This window comes from Haliaeetus leucocephalus, unplaced genomic scaffold (genome assembly GCF_000737465.1).
Source record: "Haliaeetus leucocephalus isolate CR32 unplaced genomic scaffold, Haliaeetus_leucocephalus-4.0 Scaffold140, whole genome shotgun sequence".
In the NCBI taxonomy this organism is placed as follows: Eukaryota; Metazoa; Chordata; class Aves; order Accipitriformes; family Accipitridae; genus Haliaeetus; species Haliaeetus leucocephalus.
This window is the reverse complement of record NW_010972576.1, coordinates 9,895,560-9,920,415: the sequence shown is the minus strand read 5'-3', so window position 1 is coordinate 9,920,415 and position 24,856 is coordinate 9,895,560. Positions and strand designations below refer to the sequence as shown.

At 40.8% G+C, this 24,856-nt stretch overlaps 1 protein-coding gene across 1 annotated transcript in view; it reads right to left on the bottom strand.

The window, feature by feature from the left end:
• The window catches only part of LOC104843306 (melanopsin-like), a 40,346-nt gene extending 35,560 nt beyond the window's left edge, over positions 1–4,786 (bottom strand). Inside the window, exon 1 of the mRNA XM_010586166.1 lies at positions 4,694–4,786. Coding sequence (XP_010584468.1) covers positions 4,694–4,786 — 93 coding nt within the window. The remainder of the gene's footprint in view (positions 1–4,693) is intronic.
• Between the last annotated feature and the right edge of the window lie 20,070 nt (positions 4,787–24,856).

The window sequence follows — 24,856 nt, the reverse complement described above, 5'->3', positions numbered from 1 at the left end:
TTCTGCAGAACCCTACCTCTCATCTCAGAAAAAACTAGCTCCTTCTGAACCTTTATTTTTAAAAAGCATATAAGCAAGCCAGCAAAGTAATATGCACCAGCGAATCTCACAAAACAAACAAAAGTAAGTCTAAAAAAGTATTGTGTGCGTCTCTAGTCATGTTCATACTAGATTTAAGCCCGCACTGGCCCTTTCTCTGTTCACCCAACTCCAGAAAAGCATTGCCCTAAAGAACATCTCCCCATGGAAAAAGGGGTGAAGGGACAATCTGCACACAACAGCTGTGGGGGTGAGATACTCATTTAAGATTTCTCCACATTGAAAACAAATAGTTACTGTTAATTGCAAACTCATATTGAACTTTAACAGTAGTTTATTGCTGTTAGTTTTGTTGTGATCAAACCGTAAACACTGAGCTAATAACAGAGTTGAAAAGCAATTTCACAGCACTTGTAAAGTCATTACGGCTGAATACAAAATAATTCTATTGCAAATGGATTATCTAAGGGTCTTGAAGCATCATCCAGGATACCATCAGACTGCTACCTCCTGCACTGTTGAGGAGGGACTGCAAATACTGCAGATCTTGCAGCCCTCCAGCATTTGAGACAACCTGTCTTTCCTCATCAGCTGCTTTAGGAGTAACAGACTGGCACTTACCTGCAGCAGCACCACTAGAGTTTTCCAAAGCACCAGCATTAATCCAGGGGCTCCCTGGTGCTCCTGCTGTCACCACTAACCTTCATTTGCTAATGTTCATCTTCTGTGCAATGGTTTACTGCAATGCCATGGAGGGAGGGGCCTTTTATGTCAGCGAGGGCATGGTGAGGCCAGCACTGCATGTTTCTAAACCATGTTCACTCTTTCTCTATCACAGTGAAGGTTTAGTCAGCTACGTTATTTGAATATTAGCACAAGTTTCAGTATAGAAATCATAGAAACTATGCATATTTTTTCTTTCTAAAAAAAAGGGCAAGTAATTTATTGATCACTAGAGTTATACTTTGCAGAAAGTTCAATGGAAGTACTTTGTCTTTTTTTATAGTTAAACAAATAAACTTTCTTCTCACTTGAGATCAAGTTGTTTTCCAGGTATTGCTAACTTAACAGGGCACAAAGAAAGCAGGCTCCTTCCTGTTGCTCTATTGGTCCTAGACTAGCTGTAGCTGTTTAAACATTGTTCCTTTCATCAGCCCATCAGGTTGGACTAGGTTTCATCTAGCCAGTCATTTTGTTAGCAGCACAGCTGTGCTGATGGCAGTCAATAAATTTCTATAGGCATCAGGCACACACCCCCACCTGACACTGAAGTCTCCTGGTCTGCATCCTCCATTAAACTCGGCAGCCTCTTGCAGTGCTCTGTCTGTTTCCACGGCAAACATCAGAAGGGTCCATCTCCCTATTTCTTGGGCTTTCTACTAGGGTATGTTTCAACTTTGCAAATGCTGTCAAACAAAACATCTGATACCATTCCCTGGGTCTGCTGTCAGCAGGAGAGCCAGTGACTCCAGGCTCAGACCTCACTACAGCAGGCTGCCCCAGAAATGTACATAGTGATCCAGCTGCACAGCAGCTCAAGTCCGCATACTCGAACCATGCCATGCATTCTGCATGTGCCACCTCACATGTTGAACTACTGACTACCATCCAGTAGTTATCTACTTGCTAAGCACTCTCTCAAGTCCCAGTATCTACCAAAGCTGCACATGAAGTTTGAACAACATCTTTTTATTTCAATATTTCCCAGGGTGACTGTCCTCATCACAGTATTTATAAAAAGTGTCTAGCAGCCCTATTCTTGAGTGCTTTGGTAGAGTGCAACCAGTTTGTGCAAGTCAGCCTGACTGTTGCCTCTCAGCTGTATTATGAGTAACTCCTTCCATTCACTTGCACCAGTATACTAAGATTTCCTACTTTTCAGGGCTCAGAGAGCTTGGCTTGTATTGCAGCTGCAATGTTTTGCAATTCCATGTTTCTTGTTATGTTTGCATATCTTTGAGAAACTCTTGGGTACATTGATACCAAGGGCTGAATCACCTCATCTATTAACATTGCTTTGTCATGCTCCGGTGGTTCGGGAATGTTATCAGCCTCATTTAATCACCTGCAATGATATGCAGACACACATTTCTATTCTGGGCCCAGTCTGGCATATGCAATGAATTCTGCTTCAAACTCTGCTTGGCCAAGGACTGCCAGATTAAGCACAACATCTTCAGCAGTCACACTCTCTCTGCAGGCTAGCACCCCAGCACATCAGCACGTTGAAAGTACAAGACATCCTGGGGGGGATAATTTGCAACCTCTGAAGGCAGTCAAACAATGCCAAAAAAATTTCAACTTTAAATCCCTTGATCAACTTACTGATTTATATTTGCACATACACATGTTTTTGAACAGCTAAGTTTATGGCAAGAGAAAGTAATACAGAATGCGAAGTAGTTTAAAAATTTGGTGAGTATGTAATGACAGGGAACAGATCTTGGATTTCCTAGGAAACTTTAGAGAAAGTTTAACAGCAAAAATAACCCACAAAACCACCATGATGTGATTTAAAAGAGAAAATCAATTAAAAGTGAAGACCTTCAGCAGTGCCAGAATGCACTCAGTGCATTTAAATAATTTGGAGTTACATGCTCAAACTCCTGTTCACTTGCCACTTATTTATTACTTAAGAGGACTCTATAAAAAGCTTGCCCAACTTTTTTCTTTCTGATTTATTCCAGGACAATGACCTGCTGCAATGAGATGACATCCACAGCTTCCCTCCCAAGCTGGAGTTTCTCCCATATCATTCCCATAATCCTTTCTCTTCCATTCTTAAGACTAGAAGGAGAAACAAATATTCTTGGTAGACTTCTTTGAATGCCAGGGCTGGGCTGGCTAATGAAATTAAGCCCAGGCAAGTTATCAAAGATTTAAGAGGAAATCTTCTATCTATAGATCTTCTATCTATACAAAGTATTGTAATGGTATAAGGTCAGGAGTATACAGGGGTGGGGGGCTATGACGACAGAGCTACACAAATTCTTCATATTTAGTTTGCTGACCTATCTCAGTCTTCTGCCCCAAATCATCATAACTAATTTTCAATGCACAAGAAAATCCTCTTTTCTTTATGAATGTTTTCAAATAATCCCAGCTAAACATATAAACAATAAACAGCACTTCATTTAGGTCACTTTACATTACATTAATCGGCTCCACAAAAGGATAACAACTCTGAAATCTGCTTTAGGACTTCATTTATATTTCCTTTTTCATTGAAGTTTTCCTGCTGTTAATGACCAGATCACAATAAGGTTTAATCAAGTAGATCTTGATGACGCAACAAGTACCACAGTAAGCAATCACCTGCTACATCCTCCACTGCATAGCCAGTTTTCCCATCAACCAAACTCCAAATGCATCCTAAAAATCTAAACAAAACAGCAGAAAGAAAATACATTTCCCTTTGGGGAGAGCTGGGTCAGCTGCACAAAAAAATAAATCAAAATTAATTACATCAAAACAACTTAAATGAGAGTTGGGTTTTTTCTTCTTTTAAAGGAGAAGCAATTAATTTAAACCATTCCTTAGAAAACAAAGCAGAAAAGAAATGCTCCCTTCCCTTCTCCCTGCCCCACTCCCACTTTCTGAAGCCTTCCTCCTGGCACGTACTTTTTGGGTTCAGCCGAAAGCATCTCCCTTCCCTCTGCACAACCGCCCTGTGCAGGACTGCTGAGCTGCGACTCATCCCGAGGAGCCTTTGAAATCCCAGGGTTTAAAAAGCCACTCGCAAGCAAGCCCTCCTCCGCTCCCAGCCTGACAGCTCCGGGAGTATATTGAACCGCAGCGCTAGCCCCCCACAAACCACCGATCCCGTTATTCAGCCTGGCTGGCCCCACCACGACTGTTTCAAGTGCAAAAAGATGACTTAAAAAAACCCCCAACAAACAAATACCCAACAATTTTTAAAAATATTTTTTCTTTTTCTTTTTTTTTTGTTGGTTTTGGTTTTGTTTTTAAAGGATGGACACCCAGAGGAGCTAGTCTCCGGGGTACCCCAGCCAGCTACCTCTGCCCAGCCCAGCCCGGGAGCATCCCGAGCCCCCAAGGGTACCATCGCCGAGGCTGGGCATCCTTGGGCAGCCAGTGCCCAGGGCTCTGCCTGCTCCGTACCTGCTCCCCGCGGTCCCGGGCGGGCAGTGTGGGCAGCCAGGGACGGAGGGCGGCGTCTGGGATTTCCCTCGCAGCGACTCGCACCCGTGGCCTCTTATGCTTTTGCTGCCAGGAGCCTGGCTCTGCCTTCCCTGTAACCCCCCCTTAGGTGGCTGAAAACAGCAGCCGGGCACCCCCCGCTCCCCCCCCTCGCCTCTCCTGGCTGGTCAAACCCGGCTCTGGCTTTCTCCTTGCGTGCCCTGCGCTCCATCCCCACGGCCCATGAACCCCCATAGCTAGGTTAGGGTGGCTTTACCCTGCTGCATGTGTGAGCAGCCACGCGCCTAAACGCACAGCTGGGTTTCTTGCAGGGCTGTCAAGGAACGGGGACTGGGTATAAAACATAGCCGCTTCCCAGCAACTCACCCTGGAGTTACTGAAATTTCTTCTGCAGCTTATGCCTCAACATTCAAGCGTCGCCTGTCCCGGAGGCGCTTGAGTAACCACAGAAAATAAAGTGAACGGCACCAAATGGGGCACAGGAATTTCTTACCTCACAGCATCTTGTTGGTGTCATGTTTGTAAAGCTGAGCTCTTCAGAGGCGCTGAAAGGTGATGAAAAGAGCAGGGATCTGATGGCAGGCATGCTCTTCGAGAGCCTCTTTCTCTTACACTCTGGCCAGAAAGACATCACAAAAATAGTTACATTTCTATCCCTATATTTTTTTTCTTCAATGCATGGACAATATTTTCAACATAATTGGTTTCAGTGTTCCCCTTTTAAAAGACATGAATGGAAAGGATTTGTGAGATTGAGCTTTGTCTGGAGAAAAAAGGCTCAAAGTAGTACAGAGAGCAGTAGAAATAAAAATTTAAACATGTTATTCAAGGGACTTATGTGCCCCCTTCATCTGGGGCATGACAGTGGTCACAGCTTTGCAGGAGAAACTTAAAATTTTTTTCTGCCCACAGATTAGCTTTTTTAACTGATGATTTTAAAGATGATAGAAATTCAACTACAAACATAAAACTTACAAATATGGCAAACATATACCATACATAATCTGTAAATGCTGGGGAATACAGCAGAACTTTCTAAATTGGAGACCTAGATTACAAAACAAAGTTTGTTTTGGCATTTAATATCCCAAAGAGATGATGGATATGTTACAATAAAATGAATAATGTGCCAGAACAGGGAAAAAAAAAAAAAAAAGGTGCTTAAGTGAAAACACAATATGCTCTTATGCACTGTATTGTAAAAGCCTAAATTATAGTATCATTGTCATACATAAATGTTTAGATATTGGTATTTTATGTTGGTCATTATTAATTCATCCTTGGTTTTCATTCCTTATTGAATCACCTTATTTCTATTAAATTATTTGCCTTGAGAGGTTCTAATTTCCTCCTCCAAAGATGCCCAGTAAAATAAAAGATCAGTATTAGCTGCTGTCTCTTACAGTCAGTTGTACCTTGGCATCTTGACATTTTATTTTTCAGGTCCACCTGTTGACTTGATCTCTGTGATCTGTCGGTTGCAGATAGGTTTGGAAGCAAACTACAGTTTTTTCCATTGCTTTATATGCTCCAAGCTCAAATCCACCAAATGACACATACTTTAGACATCATAACAGTTACATAGTTATTATTTTCTTTGTCCATTGCATCTCTCTATTACCTAAATGATGTGATCCATTAGGTTACCTTTGTCACCTTTAAAAATATTATGTTGATGTTCTAGATGTAACGTGAGGCATAAAGTTTTTGCTTACATTACAACTTTTTCCATAAACATTGGCTTTCAGGGGAAAATTTATACATGATTTCAGAAGTACTATAACTATCTTTGCAGTTTCAGAACCTGTAGATTCATAATTTGTTGGCTGATAGCATATTTTATCACTAATGTATTTTAAACATTTTTTTAAGACAACAGAGGCCGCATGAGAAATTATCAGCCCTCTAACACCCACTTTTTTTCTTTACTTACAGAAATGTGGAAATGGTGCTCTCTGAAACAATGAGAGACCTGACAAACTGTTCAGATGTCCTTTCTTAGGAACTGCTTGCTTTGCTTATGTTGTTCACTCGTACATCTGCAAGTTGGAGCTGAAACTTCTCTGAGGTCAGGCCACTACACACAATACCTCACAGAGCTAGACTCAAAATGAACCCTATTTTGTGTAAGATACTCTAAAGCTAAGAATTGGATGCCAAGGGGAAGTTAAATGCCAACTAAAGCAAACTTTTTCAAGCTTCAGACTTGTTTAGACTGACAGGGTTTTGATTGATAGTTTGAGTTGGCTCCATGAATGACAGCGTTTAGGTGCAACTAAGCCTCCAGCTAGGGGCTTACTGGACTGCTGACTCACACAGCTCTTTTCCCTGCACTCACACAAAGATTAGTTCTTTGTCAGGCCTTTCTTTTTCAGCTGTTTGTAATTAATCCTGGGACATGGGAAAATACAGTAAATCAATCAAGTGAGTACAACCAGACAAAGTATTTGGACTCACTGAGCATTAGGAACTGCATTTGCATGCTTAAACTCATGATGTATTTGAGTAAAATGCACTGAAAATCAGTGCCTTAAAATTAGCCACAGAAAACAGATTGCTAAAGTAACTAGGGAAGTAGGTAAGGTAAATAACTGCCTAACAAAGGTCAGAAAAATGTTCTTTCTGAGGGTAGTTGAGATTCTAGGCTAAGGAACTAATGGTAGTAGTTCCATGTGGAGACTCAGAGAAACCAACCAAACATTGAACAAAATGCAGGAAAGAAGTATACATCTTTTTGGGTTTTTTTTTTTTTTTTAGAAAATGGAGCAGAGTCATTTAGGATGAGTAATAGCACTTTAAATTTCTATGACGCTTTCCATCCCAGAGGCTCCCAAAGCAATTGGCAAATTTAACAAATTGAAGGACATTATCTACCTTACACTGAAATAATTTTATCTGTCACTAAAGGCATCCCTGCGGGAGCAAAAAGCAGTATCTGTTTAACAGGTTAGATCTGTTGTGACAAACACCGCATCTAAGCAAAGCTACAGGGAGAGTATAATTGTCAACAGCTGGAACTGGTGCTGAATCCTGCATTGAGCAGTTGTTGGGAAAAGTCTGCTAGTATTTCTCCAGTTACCACTGGTAATAAAGACTTTATCACAGATCTTGCAGACCCGCCATGCCCAGGGCAGGCATTCTCACAAGCCAGCTCCTTGGGGCATTCGCCTCCATGCAAGGTGCTTTCACAGCCCATAGGCCCCCTCCTTGCAACGCTAGAGCGTTATATTCATCGGACAGGGAGAGAGCAGAGATTGACTGTAAACATCCAGGCACAAAGACAGACCCAGTGGTCAATCAAGAGGCGCTGGACACTGCAACAGTCAATTTTGATCTGAGCCTTCACGAAGGTCATCTTTCTTTCACTGCAGGCTGAACACAGGCACTCCAGAAAAAAACATTCTTTCTGGCAACACAGCGAGGTTCAAAGGTGTTTCACATCCAACAGACAATTCACATGTGCTGCTTCCTGGGGCACATGGGTCTGACAACAGCCTGCCTGACCAGCTCCTCCGAAATCTGTGATCACTAGCAATACAGGGTAGCAAAGCAGGTTAAATTCAGTGTACATTAAGGACTACTATCTAGAATGGCAGAGGAAGCAGAGTTGCATCAAAAACCTCCTCCAGGCTACAGATTCAGTGGGATGGGAGAGAGTTTCACACTCCCCCTCTCTTACAGTCATGTCAGAGATCTCAGTCCTTTTAAGGAATTATGGCCATACTTGTGGCCACCCATGCTATGATCACTGAAGAGTACAAAATAGGACAAGCGTGATTATTTAAAAAAAAAAACAAACACAAAAAAACCCCACAAAAAAACCCCACAAAAAAAACCCCAACAAAAAACTGGCAGAAAGAAGAGAGTGTAATGAAAGAGAAATACACAGCCACTGAACTGGTATAGACTAGCTTTAAAAGGAAAAGAAATAGCATCCAAAGCCCTTTCCAGGCTGTCAAAGATTGATGGATAATCTACAGTCACACGTTCAATTTGGGATGGCACAGAGGAATGTTTGGAAATGTGTTTTGAGCTGTAGAATAAAGAAGAGTGAAATAAAAAGTGGAAACAGAATCATATGCCAATGAGCAAAATGGATTAATTTAGCAGTCCATATCTTCCACTGGTTTAAAATAGCTACAGGGTCGATCTGGGAATTAATCTCGGGATTGTTATAAACTGCAGTGCAAACACTCAGTGTCATCCTACTGAGCTTCTGACATCTCTGAAAAGTCTCACATATTTCACATGGCAGCTGAAACATTTTAATTGCAGAGGAAAACAGAGTTAGCATGGGCCAGGCCAGCTTGTCTTGTGAATGAGAGAACTGTAGAAACTTAAGGGCTTGGAAAAGCTCTCAAGAAATTGCCTAGTCAACTGCTTCTCAGGTAGGGTTAGTCACCATGGAAACCCAACAATTTTTCAATTTCTGAACATCTAAAGCATGATCTAAGATTTGGATATGAATGAAGCCAGTTAACATCAAGGCATGGGTTAGACTCAATCACAGGACTAGAATGCATGTCTCACAGTTTGCTCACAAGGGACAAAAAAGAAGACATGGCACTGCTTATCCAGGATACATCTTATCTACAGGTCATCTCACTAGCAAAAGTGTAACGCTATAAAAGTTTGACTCTTTTCTTCTCCTCCCCCACTAACAGAGGGCATATGTTAATGCCAATGGTAGAATTTAATTATGCATTTGTCATTTCTTTCTACTTCGACTATGCCAAGCCTACAGAAACCCTTGCTTGCTGTGACTCTGAGAGGGAGAAGCTAGAGGTACCCAAGGCAGTGGCCTCTGCTGGAACAGGGGCTTCAGCATAATTCCTCTCTCCCTCTCCCAGCCTCCTTCCCCTTACCCCATAGGGGTTGATATCCCTCCTATCCCCTTATTCCACCAGCAGGAGTAAGTTACCAGGACTCAGACGTGATTTTTCATCTCAGGTTCACCCTTTCCTACAGTCCTTTCTGTGGAAAGAACAACCCAGCCAAGATCCACTCCCAATCTTGTTCCTTCAGTGAAAACATTCATTTTCTCAGGTATAGCAGAGGATTTTTAGCCATGTCTTACAGTCTTCATGGCCTTTGAAGCTCCTGCCTCCCAGGAGAGGGGCCTCAGCACCAAGCCACAGCCAAAGAGTGTTATCTCTGTTGGAGACAGACAACAGCAGAGGAAGAAATGCAAGTGTCAAAGGGCCAGAAGGCAAGGGAAGAGGAATTCAACTTCATAGTCCTCTGGAGAGACACTCACCTGGGGGACAGGAATCCTGGCTCTTAGTTGCTGCTTCTAGCACCGTTATGTACCCTCTAGAAAGACTGTTTGAGCTGGGATGGAAATGGACCTTTCCTGGAACAGGGTCCTCAGATCAACAGCTTTGCTGTGCCACCAGTCCTGTAAACCAACCCCAAATTATCATTGTTTGACAAAAATTTTAGTCAACAAATACAGTATTTTTTACTTTTAACACTCATTTTACCTGAAAAACACATTTTGTGATACCAGAATTTTCCACAGGAAAGACATTCTGATTTTTTACTAACTCACAAGTTTTCCTCTAGCCTCATTCAATCACAAAGTTTTCTCCAACAACTTATGGAAAAACCCGAAAAGTCACAACTTTTGCTGTCAAAGTCATGGCGGTGACAGCCACACAGACATTTTTTTGTTGTACTGTTATCTTCTATACTGAAGTTTTCCATTTCTGGTCAAAGGTGACTTATTTCTATAAATGGAAACATTTTCACACTTTAAATGCTTAAAACAAAATCCTTTTGCGTAAAAAGCTGGCCTGGAGACTTTCATCCCGGAAGCTGAATGCATCAGAGTCCTATCAACGCTTACAAGGGCTCTTGGTAATAAGGTAAAAAAAAAAAAAGAAACCCAAACTTGGTATTGGTTCCCTAATTCAACCACTGTTTTAAAAAGAGACATGCAGAAACAAGGAAGCCCTTATAAGTCCTCAGTTTCTATATGCTAAAGGAGGGAAAATTATACTTGGATGTGAAGTAACTATGACCGGCACGTCCTTGAAGAGCCAGAGGGACAACTGTTAAAATCCAGAAGGAATACATGTTAGGCAACTGCTGTGCTACCTCCCCGACCTCCCAGCCCCAAACACTTAGCAGAAAATGCTCTGCCCTGTTAAGTGTCGGCTCCAGGGGATCCACCACAGCACCTAACACAGCTCTGACAGTCCGTGGTGATACAGTGACATTGGCTCTGCGTGCAGTAGGCAGTATGCTAGCAGGTAATGGTCTGCTCTGTTCTGACTATGGCACTTTGCGGAGTGCAGCAATGGAAGCACGTGTGATGTGACCTTCTTGAGCTTTGCCCTGAGAGATAGCACCTCAGTCATCAGACACCAGTTCCAGCTCTGCAGGCCCCTTTGTTGTGATCTATTCCTACCAGTCAACTCTCAAACCAGGGGAACTAAAATCCAGTTCCCATTAAAATTAAGGGTACGGGATAGTAATAAATTTCAGAAGCTCTCAAGATGTACTGTGATGCGAAGACCAATACATAACAATTTCTTCATCTATTTTAGGCCCAATATTGTCCTAAAACAAAGGCTGACCCAGAATAAAATGGAATTTAAACTACAAGCTCCTTTAAAATGTTGTTTAGAATCTTGTCTAAATATCTCCAAGAAATGGCAAATACAAAACCCACTGTTGATTCTTACCTCAGAAAACAAAAGCAATAAAGTGCAGTAACTGAATTAAATGCTTCAGGATAAATGTAGTATTATGCGAGAAGAAACCTGAATTTCATCTCTGCTCTGAAAATAAGCCATCAGTAATACCTTCTGGATAACAATTTGACATGTGAATCTGAGACTGGTTTTCAAATGCGGGTGCTAAAATTAAAGAAAAACAAACTCAAATTATCTAACCTTTCTTTCAGGCCATATCCTCTGTGATTTTTATCTTCATGAACTTCAATTCTGCTCCAGAAAAAAAGAAGCACAATTTAGAAGAAACACCTTAGAAAGAGGTATTTAAATTCACATTTTTTCCAGAAGAAACAACAAAAAAAAGGCTACCCAAACCCTGTTCTTCCCTTCACCATACAATCTCTGGTCTATAATCTCTTCTCTGTCATGGACTCAGCCCATTTCTGGGCTTTTCTTGGTCTGATGCCACATGGGTTTCTGTAATCCCTATCCCATCTGGTACAGAAGTCATCAGGGTGCACTTACCTTCTTCAGCAAAATAGCTATTACTGCAAAACCAGCACTTCACTAAGATCAAACATTTAAGATCAAACCCCTTTCCTAAGAGCAGAGCATAGAAATGAAGAGACCTGATGAATAAATACCACAAAGGAAGTTGGTACAGGACTCAGGTGTCTGGGCTTCTGTGACCAGCTGGTGTCCTCCTTCCCTTTGCAACAGGCATAAGCAAGAACAGCTACTTCCAGAGCTTCTTTCCCGCATTTCTTACAGAAACCAAACCACAAAGGTACATGTTGCCCGAGAAGGAGATGAAGCTTTGCTTCCTCTAGAAATAATTCATGAAGAAAGCTTTGAAATGAGCTAAACTTTTTTCCCCAAACACGCAGTGAACAAGGGATAGTCAGAATGTAAAAGCAGCTATGAGCTCTAGGTGCTTTCAGGGATAGATACTCTTCCCCAAAGCTCAAAACTGCAGAGCAGAGAGAGAAGCAGATGGAATAAGATATTAGAACAACAGGCTAAAAGGAGATTTTTGTCAGGAGATGTGGTGAATTACATAGGGCTACTTTGAGGACCATTTCAGGTATATCTGAAACAGGCTTCATATTTCTTTTAAACATTTTAAATAGAGTGGGCTTTTTTAAACCACAATTTTACACATAGATGTTACAGAAAATTTTGGATTAGAGCTATAAACAGGTCAGATTATACACCCTAAACTGCTGGGAGTGCCTGCATACATGTTTATGCAGATACACACTTTGATAAAAATTCATTTCAATTAAAAAAACATTTCCTAATATAGAGAATAATTCATTGCTGAAGTTAAGCGTGCCTTTACTGATCATTTCTTCTGGCAACTGCAATTTTGAACTCTCCATCTGACTGTTCAGCTCAGGAGAAGGCTGGCCTACAGAAGAAAACATCTTTTGCTCTTTCAGAAACATAATGGAATGTTAGACTGTAAAGTACACTTTGCTGCAGTTAAATTCAAGAAATATAGCTGCATAGCATAACAGGGAAACAGTATAAAATAAATTCTTCAGTTCTTTTACTCTTTTTAAGCTTCTCCCAATGCTCCCAAGTATTCTCCCCATCTTTTCCCCTAATGATACAAAGAAAAGGAACTAAATGTTTCTCTGTCAGAGGCACACTCTGGCAGCAAGGCACGTGTCTCTGAGGTTTAGATACCTTAGCAACATATATTCAAATGCAACTTCTATTCAAACTAATTTCCAGATCAAAAGAAAGGAGTAGAACAGTGAGAAACCAAAAATTCAGAGATGGAAAAAATCCAGCTAGATCATCCAATTCTCTCTTGCCCACTCCATCAGTCAGAACAGTGTATTGCGATCATTCAAGGAATGACTAGAACCATTCAGTTTTATAACTGGAATACAAGAAGAATTAACCAAATTTGCTTCAGAGGAACCAAAGCAGCCAGTGCCTAATGCAGATTCTGTCAGGCAGACAGCATAGCTTTGTGAGCTCTCAGGTATGTTTCATGTTGTACTATTTGTCCAGCTACACCATTAAGTTCAGTGTTGCAGCTCTGTCAGAAACCAACAGCTGATGCCGAGGAAACAAAGACACCTCATGCAACATCACAGCAATGGTGTAGCTTCATAAACCAAGGAGGGAAGAAGTCCTGTGCTCAACTGGCAAGATTTGCCATGGGGTTTTGTTATTAATAAAATAAAAATTAAATTAAAAATTCAGTCCTTCCATCTCAATCTAGTAAAGTCAAATGATGGCAAATTTGGCTTCGGTATGATACAGAGGAGAAATACTAAGCTGCTTTTCAGTGAAACCTGTTCAAATTCAGTTGTTATGCCTCCTGTCAGTTTCTCCTTTAGCCATTGGGACCCAAGTAACAAATCACTTTCCTTAAATCATGGAACCAAATTCTACTGTTATATCACAAGCTTCATTTGGGCTTATATATTGTGTTAGGGTAGTGAGAACAGAAGTCGGTCTACAGCATTGTTCTTCACACATTCATTAAAAACACAGCCTTATTCTATTTTCATGTTGTTGATGAGAGCTATTTCTGGGCACAAATCACTAACTGTTAGCCTTTCCTTTGAGAATATTGGCCTTTCTTTTTCTAACTTCTTCACTCTGCTCACTTTTTCCTCCACCTAATTTCCAAATTTAAAAGTCTGCCCAACACAGAACTGTTCTCATCAAGCCCCTGCTGGGGCTTTCAGGTGATGCAGTACCTAATGGTCCTGACAGAAAATGAGAATCTACCACCAATTTTGGAGGAGACAAATTTTCCAGGAAGCAACAGACCATGAGCAGATATTGCGATGCTTGCAAAAGTGGAAATTTAGGCTAATAGTTAACTGCCAAAAGGAATTAAAAGTTATTGCAGAGTAATGTGCTGTGCTAGGAACCAAAAATGTGATTACTCGCTCTGGGCTTCTGAATTTCAACACAAAGGTTAGATAAACCTAAGTCATTGCTGCCTGCCAACAGAGCCCAGGATCCCTCGGGATATCTAGTATGCTGCCCTAAATCTACATTCAGTGACTGGAAAACAGTACTTTGTTCCGTCACCAGCGAGATCTGCTCAGCTCAGGTTTCATACAGAAAGCACACGGTAACAACCAACGTCCTGAGAGAGAAGGGCTTGGGCAACTTGGCAGTGCAGAAGAAAAGTAATACATCAGGCTACAAGAAACTGGCAGTGGAACAACAAGAAAAAAATTGCTACAGCTGATGTTTCGTGGCACTGCCTTGCAGGTTTTAGAAGTGAGACAAAAACCTGCAAGTGTCATGTAGCCCTCCCTCTCCGGGCAACTTTTAGAAAGAAAGTCAGCAAGCAGCCCACACACAACTTCAAAGCACAAAACGGTTACATACTGGCTAATACAGTCAGCTAGCTAGGACTGAAGAGCTACTAGAGTAAGGATTAATATGCTTTCCCCTCTCTGTTAGATGTCTGCTGACCCTTTGCTGCCAGATCTGCTGGGCAGGTGGGGAAGCGCCAGCCTCCATCACCACTTGGGCAGGCTGACCCTTGATGTCGCTGACCTACCAACTTCAAGCACCCCGTCTTCTCCTTCGGTTTTATACCTCTTCGTATCACTGTGTTTTTTTTCTTGAACCCCTGAGCTTCTAATCTTGCCTCTGCCTGCAGTTTTACCTTTCTTATCTTGCAAGGCTCTCATCTCTGTACTTTCTCACAATTAAGCAATTTTCTCAGAAGTCCAAGCCAAGGTTTTGCAGCTGTGCTGTATCACAGCAAGGTCTTAGACCACAGAGAGCTGAATCCTTCAGAAGAGGGTCATGGCTCTATGGTCAGGGCTATAAAAGGTAACTGGAAGGAACTGAAGTACCAGAAAAAATGGCCGGCAGACTAAGCCTTAGAAAAGCTAGCTAGAAAAAGGCTACCAGGTAGGTAAAGGGGGAGGAAAAAGTGAAAAGAGGAGATAAATTACCAGTTGGCTGGGCTGGTAGACTGGATACAGAAGTGAAAGTCATTACACAAAGAAATCATAAGGAAAAAAGCAGAGCACAAGGCAACCTCTGTCTGACTATGACAAAGAAACAGAGATGAGCAGCAGACTGGAGAAGAATCTAAGGGGTTGGAGAGAATATGGTCAAACATAGAAACAGACGAAGACTATTCAAACATGTGACGGAACATCTTTGTATGTCTTCTACTGCTGCTCTTCAGAAAGCAGCCATGTCAGACATGAATTTGCCAAAACGGTCTTATTTATATAGGGCTTATAACGGAACGGCAGAAAAACCTCTGCTTTCCATCTCCTTTGTAGCTGTGGATAACTATATAGAGATTTGGAATAGTCCCATATATGTTTGTAAGATCCAGTTTTTCCCTTGGCCAAATACCACATAATGATCACAGAGAAGATAGCTGAGGATGTAGTTTTGTGCAACCAAACTGTTTGTATCCAAAATGATTTGACAGTTTTAACAGCAAAACCAAGACTTGATAAAAGGAGATTTGACCAGAATATTCCAGGCTTTCTGATCCCAGTGACATTGGATGGTGAAGAAAGGTATTCTTGCGCAGGCAGCTGGATGTCTATGACTTACTGATCCCGAAGGACCATCTGGCCATGGAAAGCCTGTCAGGATACAAAGAAACAATAGCACCTGACAGCGTTACCACAGCCTTGTGAGTTCCTGACTCAGCTGAGCAACAGGAGCTGCTCACGCCTTTGCTCCTGGTCCATCACATATCCAGATCTCCTTTTTAATGCATGAGCACACATGGCGATTTGCAGCTGAAATAGGCTAGAAGTATAGATGTAGCTGCTCAGTTAATTATAACATAGTAGATTGCGATAACCAGGTGAGCTGTAGTTGTCCCTGTTCGGGCCGGGACGTGATACAGGCCCTTGGGAATCTGTTTCTACCATCTGCTCTTCGGTGCAGCTTGAGGTTCCTCCCCTCTGCTTGGGGAGGCTCTTTGTACTAGCTAAGCATGGCCAGAAAGGGCTGCTCAAGTGGCTGATGTAGGAGCCCCCAACAGTTCTTGCCCAGGCAGGCTTCAGCCTCCCAACAACTGGAAAACTTCTTCCAGCATCTGACTGCCCGGTCTCCTGTTGGGAATTGTTTCACATTGTGTGTAAATAATACCAGTGAGCCTCAAAGCAGCTTTCCTAACAGTAACTGGTATGGGAAACACATGCCCTGGGGCTTGGGAAAGTAACCCATGAGTCACCTACTTGACTTTAAATGCTGGAGGAAAAAAAATAAAAGGAAAAGCACCAAGTTTATTCAACAGAGTCAAGGTTTAAATTTTGGATTACAAGCATGAAACAAAGCTAGAAAAGAAAAACACAGACATGACAACACTTAAAACAAATCTAACCTTGGTCTGTCCTTCTAGCTTGACCAGGGATTTCTCCAAGGCATATCTTGGCCTGAGAAACCAGGCTGGTGATTAAGCAAGCCATCTCCACTGTCTTGTCCCGCTTGCCAAAGCTGACTTGTGGCCTTGTTCACCCACAGAGCCAAAACAGCATCCCCCAGACACATCTTCCTCCTGGGCACTGTCTTTCAGAGCCGATTTTTCAGTGTAACAGGCACCTCTGCCCCAGCTGCCTCCAGGCAACATTGCCTGAGATGCAGCTGAGGCTGTATCTTCTCCCTGCTTCTTGTTTCTTTCAGCACCTCTCACTTCAGACCTCCCTGATCCGGTTTTGGTCTCACAGGAACACAGCACAGTGCATAGTACAGCACTGTGCAAAATTGTACAACCTCAATTTTGCCCATGCACCAACTTGCCTTTATTTCATTTAAGTGGCGTCATTGACAGCATGACATTTTCATTATCACTGTAGCACTTTATAAACCATACATCAACCGAAGGATTAACTACATAAACATCTTGTTAAATTTGCTGTCACTATTTCACTATGATCTGATGATAATCGCATAACTTATTGCTAATACTAATTATCGGTCTTGACAGATTTGGCATGTATAAAGATTTCTACAGTCCCTTCCCGGAATAAGCATTTCCCCACCTCCTGATCACCACTGCTTTTGTGTTACCCAGAGACCCTCCTGCTTTCTCCACAGGATTTCTTAACTCTTTCAGCTGATTCCACAGCTGCTCTACATCCACCTAACTGAAGTGGTCCCATCTGGAAAGGAAATGTAAGCATGAGTTGATATCATATGATTGCTTCTAGACATGGTATTTCCTAGTGATGTCACACATCTCATGAAAAGTCTGCAGGCAAAATGCATCTTAGCCAGAACTGAAAAGAAGAATTAGAGTCAAAGACGAGGAGTTGATGAAGGCATGGTTTTTTCCTCCTTTGTGGCAGGAAAATTACAGCCACTGACCTGGTTTAATAGTTGACTCATTAAAAGATGTACTACAGCCAAAACTGAAAATATAGAAGCTGGTTTTGGTTTATAAAATTTACGTAAATTATTATGAAGTATTTTTTGTTTAAAAGTGGTAACTCAGCACACTTAATAACTAGGGTGCCAGCAAACTGATAATTTTATCTTTACAAATCCTGGTACAAAAATGTCTTCCAAAAAACTTTTGGCTTCCAGATATGAGAACTAGGTACCTAGCAAACTTATCCTGGGGTTTAGATTTAGTTTCCAAAACTATGTTTTTTCCAGGTGGTTAACAGAGGTTAAAAGAGGCACTGCTAAACCTTCACAGGTTTGGAGAAAAGGATATTTGGTAGATTTTGGAGAGAAGTATAAAAGCAGAATTTCTGAATTCAAGCATGCTAGCTAGTGCACGTCCTTCACATTTTTCAGAAAGCAAAGGATTCCCCAAAAGAGACCAATAGTTTCCAACTATGAGTTTACTGCATAGATTTATCTTGTACCTTTTTGAGAATGAAATTAATTTTGCTTCAGAACAAAAAGTATCTCTATATATACTTTTAATGTTAACTACACAAAAAATTTGTTAGACCTTTAGAGTGTTACTACTGTAGTAAAAGCCACATTTCTTAAAACGTGCTAGCATATATTAGCTAACAGATTTGCACAACACTTTAAAACCTCAGGATTCTTGCTTAGGATGAAGAACAGGGAAAGTCTGTTAACAAAGCTAGTGCTGTTCTGTTTGTAAGGTCTAGCACAAAATGGCTTTATGTTCATAAAATGGTAATACATTCACCTATTGCTTTACACTTACCCATAGCTCAAAATGTGAATACAGAGCAGTAGGACTTAGCTAAATATAATGGATCTGTGATGATTCTACCTGGTTATAAAGAACTGTTGAAATTGGATTAACCTGTGAAAAGTGAAGAGACAATGAGTTATGGAGATAGCACTTGCTTCTCCCATAGTAAAGCGTCTGCTACATTATGCTGTTAAAATAGTGCTACTATTTGGGAGGGACTTTTCACAAAAGAATTGACATCTTACACACCACATGGTCTGCCCTTCAAAAACCATAGCTAGATGATAGATATCCTACCTTAGCAAATGGACTGCTGCAGCAGTTCACATCCCAGCGCTAATGGCACATTCTCGTCCATCAGTGGCAAAATCCCATCCAGCCTAGCTTTAAAAGCCTGTGTGTAAATGGAGGATAGAATCACTATAAGTTTATCACATCTAAAAATGTATTAACATGCTAGAAATTATTTAAATTGATTAATTTTTGCAGCCATATTTGATTGTATAAGTACTTTTTCCCTTTGACTTGCCTGCTTAAGAACTCTTTTAAGCTGTCTTCCAAAACATATCTGCAGACTTTTTTTTATACTTGATCTGTTGCCGGTTTTTCAATTTCCTACCCTGGCTAAAATAGCAGAGGTGTATTAATATTACTCAACATTCAAAGTAGTGCTAAAAACAAGAACTCAGCAAAGGACTAAATATATCTTCAATGTTTTACATAGAACTAACCAAGAGATCTTTATTGGGGTTATTTCAAACAGAAATACATTTTCAGTTAACTTTTTCCAAAGAAGTACAGATTATATAGGAAATTTTCTGCATTAATCTAGAATATTAAAAAAAACCAACAGCATTTCATTTCAGGTTGGCTCATACAGAAATTAGTGTATTTCATTTTGCTGAGCCGACTGACATGATTTACTTTCTGGCACTTAAAAAACCAGGAAACTACCTCTCCCTTTGCCCCAGAGGAAATATATTGAGTCCCATTCTCATCCAGGGATGACATTACAAGTTTCTCTCTGGCTGAACTGCTTGATGTGTGGGAGTCCCACAAAAGTAGGTTGATTCACAGGAAAATTATTTTTGTAAGGGAAGCATATCTATAAAAGATATTTTTTTAAAAAAAAGGACACTTGATCACCCCTCCAAGGCACTCAAAATGGGAAAATCTGGATAAGTACTGAAGTTACAAAGTGCCTTGGGATATTTCAGTAATTCAAGTCATGTGCAATTTACAAACTTTAAGTAGTAAAATACCTTGTTGAGGTTGAAAATATTTCTACATTTGTAAATTTTTTATTTTTAAGGACTTGATTCCCAGGAAAAAAACCTTGACATATGAGCATTTCATATCAGCAAAGCTTTCCATGCAAATACCAGAATTCCTTGTGCGGGGCAATTCTAAGCCCTGCTTAGTTCTCATAATAGTCCCCTTCACTCTGAGAGGTTTCTGTAGCATGCATCAGGTGAGTGTTATTATTACTCTCCTAGAAATTCTTCTATTAACACTTTCTGCTTATAGTTCAAGGTAAAGAACATTTCCTCACTCAGGCTACTACTCAATGATATAACTGCAACTTCCTGGAGCTGAGATTTCTGTGTATTGCTCTATAAAGCCAAGAAATCTTTTAACGACATTTCTCAGCTACATCCTGACTGTGCAAACACAAGTCCATGGGGTACCAGGTGGATGCAAAACTTCTCCCAGGTAGAGAATCCTTGTCCTCTCAAAATCTTCTTTCCAAGGTCGCCGTTTGTGTGGAAAGCACCATGGAGAAAACAAAACAAAACCACACTCCAGAGCAAAAGCAGTTGGGTGTCTTGAATTTCTTTGGACCTGTTGCCCATCAAAATGATTTAAAACCAAAGAAATTTGGTAGTCTACTGATGTCTAATGTTTCTAAAAAGTACTCTCATGTGTTTACCCATAAGGACACAATGGATTCCCCATTCCAGCTCAGCAAAGGACTTATTCTGCAATCAAAAGGTAAAGCACCCACTGAAGTTTTTTACAGTCCCATTTTTCTCCCCATGATATAAATCTGGCCACACCAAAACAACCACATCACTATTGCACTGACGACCCCTAAGACTGAGCTTTCGCTCGCATATCACTAAGTAAAACCTGTCAAACTGTTCTATGACCGCTAAACTAAGACTAATGACTTCTTCATCAGCAGCCCCTAGGCTCTAGCGAGCAGGAAATGACATTGATCTTAATCAGATCAGACACCAGCTTCTCTCAACTCTATCTCAAAGTCTATTTGATTTCATGCTTCATTATAAAATCAATTAATTGTTTCATTGCCTAGTCATTTAATATGTTATTTATAAAACATATTGTGCTGATAATCAAACGATAGCAGGTAGTCAGGATATTTTGTACTAGCCCCAAACAGCATGCATGGAAAGCAGCATTATTTTTAAAAGGTGCAGCACATATAAACCAATGCCATGAATGAGTTCACCTGATCATCCAAAGTGGCGTGATCAATTGTACCAGCCAGGGGGCATTTTCTGCACGCCTAAAAGCCCTGCTTTCACAGGGCCTTCACAGCCTTTGACAAGGAGAGAAGTGCCGTTCACAAATCCATCCTCAGCATCACCTTTTGCCAGTGCACTTGCACTTCCCCGCAGAAGAGCTCAGCCTCCTTAGAGCTGAGAGCCAAAACATCTTCAGTGCAGTGAGGTATTGCAGAAGCTGAAACTAAGCATGGAACACCAAGTTAATTAGTACAGACATTACAACATGCACTGGACGTGTGGAAAATTGAAGCCACCATGAGCCTCTTTTGTTGTTTTGCAATAATTATTTCATTTTCCAAGTAACTTGGAAATTTGAGTGGATGTTTATGGAAAATGGCATCATTCACTCGAGCATGAGTTTCCAAATGAAGTTTATTTTTAAGGAAGTTATTTATAGTTTACTCTATCAAGTTTTTCATTTACATCTAGTTTCAGTAAAGCACCCAGCCGTGACGCATTTGAGTTCAAGATGCACTTCTGAGGATATATATCTAGAAACATTCATTTCAGACAAACAGGATTCTAACATTAGCAATAAGAGAAAGAATTTGCTAAGCCTGCACACATTCCAAAGAGCACTTTGCCTTAGCTTTCCTGAATAAGTGCTCCTATAAAAAACATTTTTTTACCTTGGATTTAAATTATACAGTGAAGTTCTATCCACTATTCCTTTAGTTTATTTGTTGATAAACCATCGTGTTCTCTTTTTCTGTGACTTACAAATAGTCTTTGGAAGTGGCACAATGACATTACTTTAACCCTGCCCCACTTTTGAGATATCAATAATTTATATAACCCTGTCCTGCAGCTCTTCTGAAACCATTCCTTATTCATGTTGAAGCTGTACAAGTCACAGTCAGAGCTGAGTTTCATCCAGCACAGTATCCCACTTTTGACACTGACCACCACTAATTATTTCAAAGGACATGCACCAGGACTTAAAAAAGTAGATACAGAATAGCTTGCTGCCTATAGAACAATTTTTTGCCCTATTAATTAGAAGTTGATTTAGGTCTCCTCCCACATTTTTATTTCATTTAATCAATATCATGACAGCTTTTGATAGTTGAATTATCTATAAAAGCATATACCCTTTTTTTGAGTCCTAAAGCTCTGGGTGTGTAACAGGACACATCTGACCACCCTGGGACACTGGCAAAGGCAGTCCACTACCTTTCTCAGGCAGGACATCTCCTGTCAGTCAATATGATCAATGCCACAGACCTGACTTCAGTTTGGCAAGTACGCTACTGGCAATGCAGGGGAATGACTAGAATTACAAGTGACTGGATGGCTTTCAATAAGCTGTCATATTCACCCAGAACACAAGTATTCAAGGGAGAAATACTAATCTCAAGCCAGCTTAAAAGTATCTTTCATTTTAGGTGTTCCTCCGTCTTTCACACAGAGGCAGCTAAAGTCCACAGTGTTTCACATCCTCCCTGCTAGGTCCTTGTCTTCTGGTCAGGGTCTCATTTCTCTCCATTCCTGAAAAGTGATCTGTACACAAAGGTTATACTTCTTCAAGCTTCTTCACTACTAGTCTGACCTCCTTTCCCAGCACAAAGCCCTAACAGCTGCATTTACCTGCATTGCTTAACTGCTGAGAAATTGCCTTAATCCAATTTGTCCAACTAATGAAAACCCCAAGTGCATAAGTTGAGGTCACATGAGGAGGACCACGTCTTGTGACAGATATGCCCCTGTGAATGGAATGAGCACACTGCAATGCTTTATTGCTGCTAGGGAACCTGCCTTCAAGGGGCCCCACATATTTGGCCTGTTGAGTAGAGCCCTATCTACGCCATGGGCTCCCAGAGTGGGAGGGCAGCAAAACTTCCATGCTACAAGTGTAGTAAATGCCAACTGGAAAGCATTGGAAAATAGGGTCTGAAGGAATGACTCTCACTCTGAACACCCAAGGTTAAATAAGCCTATTTGACAAATCCTTAGCTTTTGGAAGATGAAAACTATTACTCTTCTGGAGTGATGATGTGCATATTACAAGTAAACACTTGGCCTCACCAAATTGCTGATAGTTTCCATTGACTTGGTGAGGGATTTCATAATTTTTTCCTTTAAACTATGTGCTACTAGGAGACATTTTTATTTAAATATCAATTTCCAATATTTCTCTGAGGCATAGAGGTCTAATACAGCTGGATTACTTATTCAGCAGTCTTTGTTCTCTTTGCTTGAAAGATACCCATCTCTAAGAATTAGGTAAAATATTTCTTCTGGCAAATCTACTTACAACAGCACTTTCATAAACTTCCATAAGTTAGGATGATTGTATACAATGGTCATAAACTGAGAATTACATTTTCTCATGTGTATCATCCATAAGAACAAGAAGCTTTGCTTCCAGGCTTCTGCCTTCACTATTTCAGAATCAAAGAGTGATTAAGGACTTGCTAAATAACCCTCCCATCTTGTAACTAGGAAGATAGTTATTGATTTCAAATTCAGAGGAGAGTCACTTTCAGGACTGTGCCCCAATAGGCAAAAGAAGAAAAACAGCCGTAGATCATAATATCAGTGGTTTTGACATCCATGATCTGTCTTCTCTACTCAGTTTATTAAAAATTAATTTCACCATTTGGCCACTGCAAGGATGCCACTTGGGAATAAGTGGATTTAAGTCTAACTTAATCATGAACAGGCCAGGTTGTTTTCACGTTTCTGTTGTGTAGGATTCAAAAGTCTTGCTCAGTGCCAAGAGCTCCCATCAAGTGCTACAGAAATTGAGATTGCACAACACCTTCCTGGAATAAGTTCTAAATTTGCATAATTCACTTAGGCAGCAAAACTTTTCCCAGAGGATAGCACAAGTCCACAAACAGGTTTAGGTTCTCACTTCTGGTGGGTGTACCTTCACTAGCTTGAGTCACAGTTCTAGGCATGCCAGTAAAAGAAAGATATGGACTTACTGGAGTGAGACCAGCCCAGGGCCACAAAGGTGACTAAGGGACTGGAGCGCCTTTCATATATGGAGAAGCTGAGAGAACTGGGGTTGTTCAGCCTGGAGAAGAGAAGGCTTAAGGGATCTTATCAATGTATATAAATACCCGAGGGGAGGGGGGTGAAGATAAGGGAGCCAAACTCTGCTCAGCAGTGCCCATGGACAGGACAAAAGGAAATGGATATATATATTAAAGCACATGAAACTCCATCTGAACACAAGAATACACTGTTTTACTGTGAAGGTGGTCAAGCACAGCAACAGGTTGCCCAGAGATATTGTGAAGATATTAAAAACCCAACTGGACATGGTCCTGAGCAACTGGCTCTAGCTGCCCCTGCTTGAGCAACAGGGCTGGACTAGAAGATTTCAAGAGGTCCCTTCCAACCTAAAAGACTCTAACACTAACACCATAATCTGCAACAGCAACACTAAAAGAATTATTCTATTACTGCTATGTTCTTGCACATATAATATCAATTTTTGCATCATCTGTAGTTTTCATTGGGCTACAAGTAACTGCAAATAGTTTCTATTGATTAGCCTCTAGTTGGTGGATAATGTAAGGAAATGAGGTCAAAGATAGCTTCAGCAATGGAACAAATATGTCATCTCCAGCATTAGTGGTCAGCTAAAGTGTTTGCAACCAAAGTTAGACAAAGGGCAAATCCTCTTTCCAGCAACTCATTGTGCTAAAAGAGATAATCCTTGCATTGCCTGTGATTGCTTTTGGTTCAGTTCTCTGCTGAGGAGAAGGACCTATGTAAAATAAACCTTGTGAGAAAGTGTAAACTATGCTAAACTTAGAGGATGGGTGCCAACATTTTTACCTTTTTACTTTCCACCTGAAGAATGCAAACACATTCCTGAACCACTGAGTAACTAAATCAACAAATGTACTTCTGCAGGTGGCAAAATTCTCCCTTACTTTTAAACACTAACATGCACATATAGGTACTCCCAAATAAACTCTTACTGTACTTTCATTCCAAAGCACTGAGCTGTGTCTCATGCAGTGTCCTCGAAGCCCTTACCCCTTCTGAATTCTATCAGAAGCTAACTGATCTATCTCAGGTCATAAAGAGAAATGTCACTCTTCAGCTTCTACTGGATATAGAAATCTCCACAGGTAAGTCAGAAAAGAGGGCTCCTTACCTAGCTAGCTGGATTTTATCATCTGTGGACTCTTCTCATTTCCTTTCTGGCCAGAATTACCCTCACTCATGGCAAGAGCTCAGCAGTACAAGGTGTAGGCAGATAACACTGTTCCGCTTTTTTTTTTTTTATATCAGCTTCCTTAAATGAATGTACAACTTTAATTTCAGTTACTTTAACTCAA